The following is a 5,362-nucleotide window of genomic DNA, read 5'->3' on the forward strand; positions in this document are numbered from 1 at the left end:
ACTTTACCTTTGCTACAAAAAAGAAAAGAAAAAAAGAAGAGCAGCCCTAATGGACCTGAAATTCTTGACAAGTTTGTATTTTTGTGTCAATAGGAAAGGCGGTCCAATAAATAATGAGATTGTGAACACTGAACACTGAACTCTCCCTAAGTCATCACCAATAGGTTGGTCATTCGTTATCATCATTTTGTTTTTGCTTCTCTCTCCCTTTCGATGTCAAATATTCACTATTGAATATTGATAAACACTGACCACATATCTTTATAATTGACTCAGTGTGTGTGTGAGAGAGTTGTATAATTGACATGTCTTTATATTGTTCAAGTTTGGGTACAAAAATCCCACGTATCTTAGGACATGGGAGGAGATACGATGATGCCTTCTTCACACCCACCCATGTTGTAGAACCACCTGCACGAGGTTCTTGCTTCACCTCACTCCACTATAAAGCACCCACAAGGCACATTGGTTTTGTATCAAAATTCGACCAAACTTGTTCTTCTCCTGTGATGGAGTACGACCAGAAAAAGTTGGGTCTTTTTTCTCAACCAGAGGACTATTCCAAGGAATTGGATGTTGCTGTCAGAGCGGTTCAGATGGCATGCTCTCTCTGCCAGAGAGTTCAGGACACTTTGATTTCCAACACTAGGACCAATCATCAGGTCCACTCCAAGGATGATAATTCTCCGGTTACAGTTGCAGGTGAGTGTTTCTTCAACTGGGTTCTGATAATTTTTTTGTTCTTGTTCCTTGAAATCATTGTTGGTTGGGGCTATTTTATGGTTCTTTTCCAAGCAAATGGGTTTAACCCAATTTGCCTCATGGGTTTCATTGGCTTTGTGCATTGGATATTATGTTATCTTATAGCAACAACTTCGGAATAGCGGAGGTTACTATGGCATGTAAATGCAGGGACCTTAGCAAAGATTCAAAACTCCAGTCAAATGTGTTTGACAGATAGTTGAAGTATATTAAATAACTAAAATTCCTTAAAAAAAAAAAAAAAAAACTTTTGACCCTTGTTGCATTCATATCCAGTCAAATTATGACAGGTGGCTTTTTCATTGGCTCTTAAAAGCAAAGAATAGAGGATTGCAAACCTTGTTTGACACCCAAGGCCATAATCAAATCAATACTTACTTTCTAAATTGGTTTTAAGTCAATGACAAAATCATTGGTGTGGAAAGTGACTGTTAAATTTGGAGGATTCATGGATTTTCAAAAGTTCACGTTTCTGATAAAGGGAAATAATACGGTTGGTGAAACAAGCTGCCCTTCAAACACTTTTCCTGGGGACTCTATTGTAATACAGTACTATACATTACTGCTGCAAAACGAGTGTAGGACTGGATAAAACCGTAGTATTAATCTTTATTTTGTGCTGTGGTTTGCAATAAGGAGACAAGGGGCGTGGAATAAGAGAATTTTGTGGAGTCCATATATTGGCCTCCTCAGCTGGTTGATCTGCCATTAAATTTTTATCTTTTCCAAGAGATATACACCTATAGCTCTATTTCCCCTTACAATCACAATTCCCCCATATAGGATGTAGCTTCCATTGAAGTAAGGAATATGATTCACTTTTGGTTATATTTTGCTATATATAAACAGTGACTTCAGTTGTTAGAAAATAATATAAACTATTAAAAAGGTCTTCACCCAACACCTTAAGTTTTTGGGTTGAATTGGTTATTTACATGATTAGAGCCTTGGTGTCACGTGTTCGATTCTCACTGCCTCACTTTCTCTTGTGAAATTTCTTAGCACAATTAGGTGGGCCTGTGCATTATCTACCCTTCATGCGCAGTGGGCTCTTGTGTGAGGGGCCGTGTTAGAGAAGTATATAAACCATTGATGGACTTTCACTTAACAACTTAAGCTTTTGGGTTGAATTGGTTCTTTATATGATATTAGAGCCTTGGTATCACGGGTTCGATCCTCACCGCCCCCACTTTCTCTTATGGAATTTCTTAGCACAGGTAGGTAGGCCTGGGCATTGTCTACCCTTTAAGCCTAGTGGACTCTCATGTGAGGGGGTGTATTAAACATATATAAAACCAAGCCTCACCAAACAGCTTAAACTTTTGGGTTGAATTGGTTCTTTACATGGTATCAGAGCTTCAGTGTCCACAAGGTCATGAGTTCGATCCTCACCTCCCCACTTTCTAATGGAATTAAATAAGCACAAGGTAAACCAAAAAATTGGGCCTGTGCAATATCCACGCTTCAAGCCCAAAGGGCTGTTGCATGAGGGGTGTGTTAGAGAATAATATAAACCATTAAAAAGACCCTCACCCAACACCTTAAGATTTTGGGTTGAATTGGTTCTTTACGGGCCTTATCTTGTTCCACAAGCAAACTACTTTTGACTGAACTGAAATGTTTAGCCCTGATACTTGGAAATATTATTTTACCTCAATTTCGGTTGCATCAATTCAGATTCATGGATATATGTCTTTTCTTATTTTACTCACTGCTCCCCTGCCCTCCAAGGAAAAATGGAAAGCGATTTCTAAAACTTACTCTTTTTCCTTTTTGTTGACAATATAAGAAATTCTATTAGAACATAAGAATGATTACAAAGGAAGAGGAAAATAAATATTCTATTTAAAATAAGGGTTTTATTAGTGTTATGTAACATAATGTAAGTGTTGTTTCCAACTCTCACATCAAAAGGGAGAGAGAAAGTGAAATGATGAAAAAGAAAGAAAAACATGTGGACCCCACCTCTTTAATGTGTGTGTAGGAAAGTAAAGTTATATTATGTTAAATGATAAACATAAAACCCTTAAAATAATATGCAAAAGAATGACATCGGAGGAGGGAAATAATGTTTTTAAATTTTTAACAGAGAAGTGCTCTGTAATTTCTTTGGATGTCCATCAAAAAGATTCTTGGAAAAACTATATACTGCGCCACCAAAGAGAGGCTGTAGGTCCTTGTACTAGTAAACATCTTGCTTGGTTGCTTTTCATGTGTAGCTGTATTTACAACTTTGGAAATTGTATTTCTGGTTTAGAAAGAATAGAAGTTTTCCAAAAGATTGATGATATTGTTATCTATTGGAAAAAAATGATGTTATTTTTCAATTTATTGGATTGGTCTTTCCCAATGTTCATTTTACATATCAAATTTTAGATGTTTATATTAGCGTTGAATTGAATTATGGAAATATATTAATTAATCATGATCTTCATAATAAATTTTATTACATGCCGTATTCTCTTTCTCTTTGTAAAGTTCCAATGTATATATAATCGTAGGTTACATGACTTAAGTATAGAGCTAGGATCATATTTATGCTGTGTTCATTATATTTCTATACAACTTTGAACGTATAATTGTTGAAGCTTATTTGTCTGAGTTTTGCAAATAAAACTTTTTCGGTTTGATTGATCAGTCTATTCCTTGAAGCTAAAGAGTTTACATTTATTCTTACTATCATGTTTAAACGGTAACCTTCATTATGCTATTTGAATAGATTGGAGTGTTCAAGCAATTGTCAGCTGGATATTGTCCGAGTGTTTAGGGAGTGAAAATATTTCAATTGTAGCTGAAGAAGATGTTCAAACTCTCTCCAAGGATAATGCATCTGGACTGTTAGAAGCTGTGGTTGAAACTGTGAATGAATGTCTAGCCGAAGCACCTCGATTTGGAGTTCAGAAGCCACAATCTGCCCTTGGGACATCCGAAGTTCTTGAAATGATTAGTCGCTGTAACTCAAATGGGGGTCCCACTGGAAGATTTTGGGTACTGGATCCTGTTGATGGCACATTGGGGTTTGTACGTGGAGATCAATATGCTGTAGCTCTAGCACTCATAGAGGATGGAGAAGTGGTGCTTGGTGTTCTTGGGTGTCCTAACTACCCAATGAGGAAGGAATGGTTGAGTTATCATCACCGCTATCATAGGATTATATCCAAGTTGACTCCTTCAACTTCTGAAACTTGGAATAAAGGTTGTGTGCTATATGCTAGAAGGGGCAGTGGTAAGGCTTGGATGCAACCACTGCTCCATGTCAATAAGCAGTTTGTGTGGCCAAACCATGCAAAACAAGTTTCTGTCTCTTCCATTGACAATCCAGCATTGGCCACTTTTTGTGAACCAGTTGAGAAGGCCAATTCAAGCCATTCTTTTACTGCAGGACTGGCTCACAGTGTTGGTCTCAGGTGCATTTATTTTTCTCATTCCATTTCAATATCATTTACCCTCTGCCTCTCCTTTTTTATCCCTCTTGCTTTTTACTTGTGTGACTGTCAACGTATAGACATAGTAGCATGGGAATTATTCCTATCTTCTTTTGTTCTTTTTTAGAATCGTCATTAAATTATTACTAGATGCATATTCAAATTTAAAATTCTTGAGCAATGTCCAATCATCCGGTTAATTTAGTACTCTTGAGATGAAGACGTTTTCAGAATAAGATGGAAAGCAGAAATTATGAAGTGTAGTTACATTATATTCCTTACTTGAGAACTGATTGCATTCCCATTTATCTCTTTAAGAAAATTTGAAAATATCTTTTGGAATAAGGCACCAAGTCAACATAAATCTACAAGTAGTTCTAGCTTTATAAGATAGTTCTTTTTCATTATGTGTGCAGGAAACAACCACTAAGAGTATACAGCATGGTGAAATATGCAACCATAGCTCGTGGGGATGCTGAGGTTTTCATGAAGTTTGCGAGGGCTGGTTACAAGGAGAAAATCTGGGATCATGCTGCAGGCGTTATCATCATACAGGAAGCTGGTGGGGTGGTAACAGATGCTGGAGGACGTCCCCTAGACTTCTCAAAAGGCTTATATTTAGAAGGCCTTGATCGTGGTATAGTTGCTTGTGCTGGAGCCACACTACATGGAAAAATCATCGATGCCGTTGATGCCAGCTGGGGCTCTTCTAGCCTTTGAGGCTGTTTCTATTGACGTAAATGTATACACATCAAATAATGTGAATAATATTTCATCTTTTATTTTTCTGTTTTACATAATATCTTAGAAATCCCCCTGCTTCACCTTCAGTTACCAGCTTGTTAGCCTGCAATTATCATTGTTTGGCATTAGAATAATACTACCAACTTGTCATAACTTCTTATCATACTAAATGCCATTTAGTGAGAATGACTCTTCCTGGAGAGGGTTTCATGGATCTGGTACTATTTCAACTCCGTCTAATTGTTCAACTTGTGTACCATCCAGTTCTTATTTTCACGGTGTATATCAGTTAGTCACCATGCAAGTTCACGTGAACATATTAAAATGGACCTACTTTGAGGTCCGATTCATTTTGAATGCATGTATTTGGAACTGCCAGTTTGACAACCCTATCTGAGCAGTTAACCGATAATGCTATATGCTTATATTTA

At 37.1% G+C, this 5,362-nt stretch overlaps 1 protein-coding gene across 1 annotated transcript; it reads left to right on the forward strand.

The window, feature by feature from the left end:
* The first annotated feature begins 201 nt into the window (after window positions 1-201).
* On the forward strand, window positions 202-5,091 carry LOC133306706 (PAP-specific phosphatase HAL2-like). Its single transcript, XM_061507070.1, has 3 exons — window positions 202-702; window positions 3,482-4,169; window positions 4,604-5,091. Exons 1-3 carry the CDS (start codon window positions 306-308, stop codon window positions 4,905-4,907), a joined length of 1,389 nt encoding a protein of 462 aa, XP_061363054.1. The 5' UTR covers window positions 202-305; the 3' UTR covers window positions 4,908-5,091.
* Window positions 5,092-5,362: the final 271 nt, after the last annotated feature.

This window comes from Gastrolobium bilobum, unplaced genomic scaffold (assembly GCF_033153095.1).
Source record: "Gastrolobium bilobum isolate Gb01-03AN ecotype WA unplaced genomic scaffold, APGP_CSIRO_Gbil_v1 utg4375, whole genome shotgun sequence".
Taxonomy (NCBI): Eukaryota; Viridiplantae; Streptophyta; class Magnoliopsida; order Fabales; family Fabaceae; genus Gastrolobium; species Gastrolobium bilobum.

Bases quoted from the DNA above. Each gene is read 5' to 3' on its own strand.
- LOC133306706 (XM_061507070.1), top strand. From the start codon at position 306: ATGTCTTTATATTGTTCAAGTTTGGGTACAAAAATCCCACGTATCTTA. The intron at 703-3,481 runs GTGAGTGTTTCT...CTATTTGAATAG, and splicing joins TTCTCCGGTTACAGTTGCAG to ATTGGAGTGTTCAAGCAATT. The intron at 4,170-4,603 runs GTGCATTTATTT...TTATGTGTGCAG, and splicing joins GCTCACAGTGTTGGTCTCAG to GAAACAACCACTAAGAGTAT.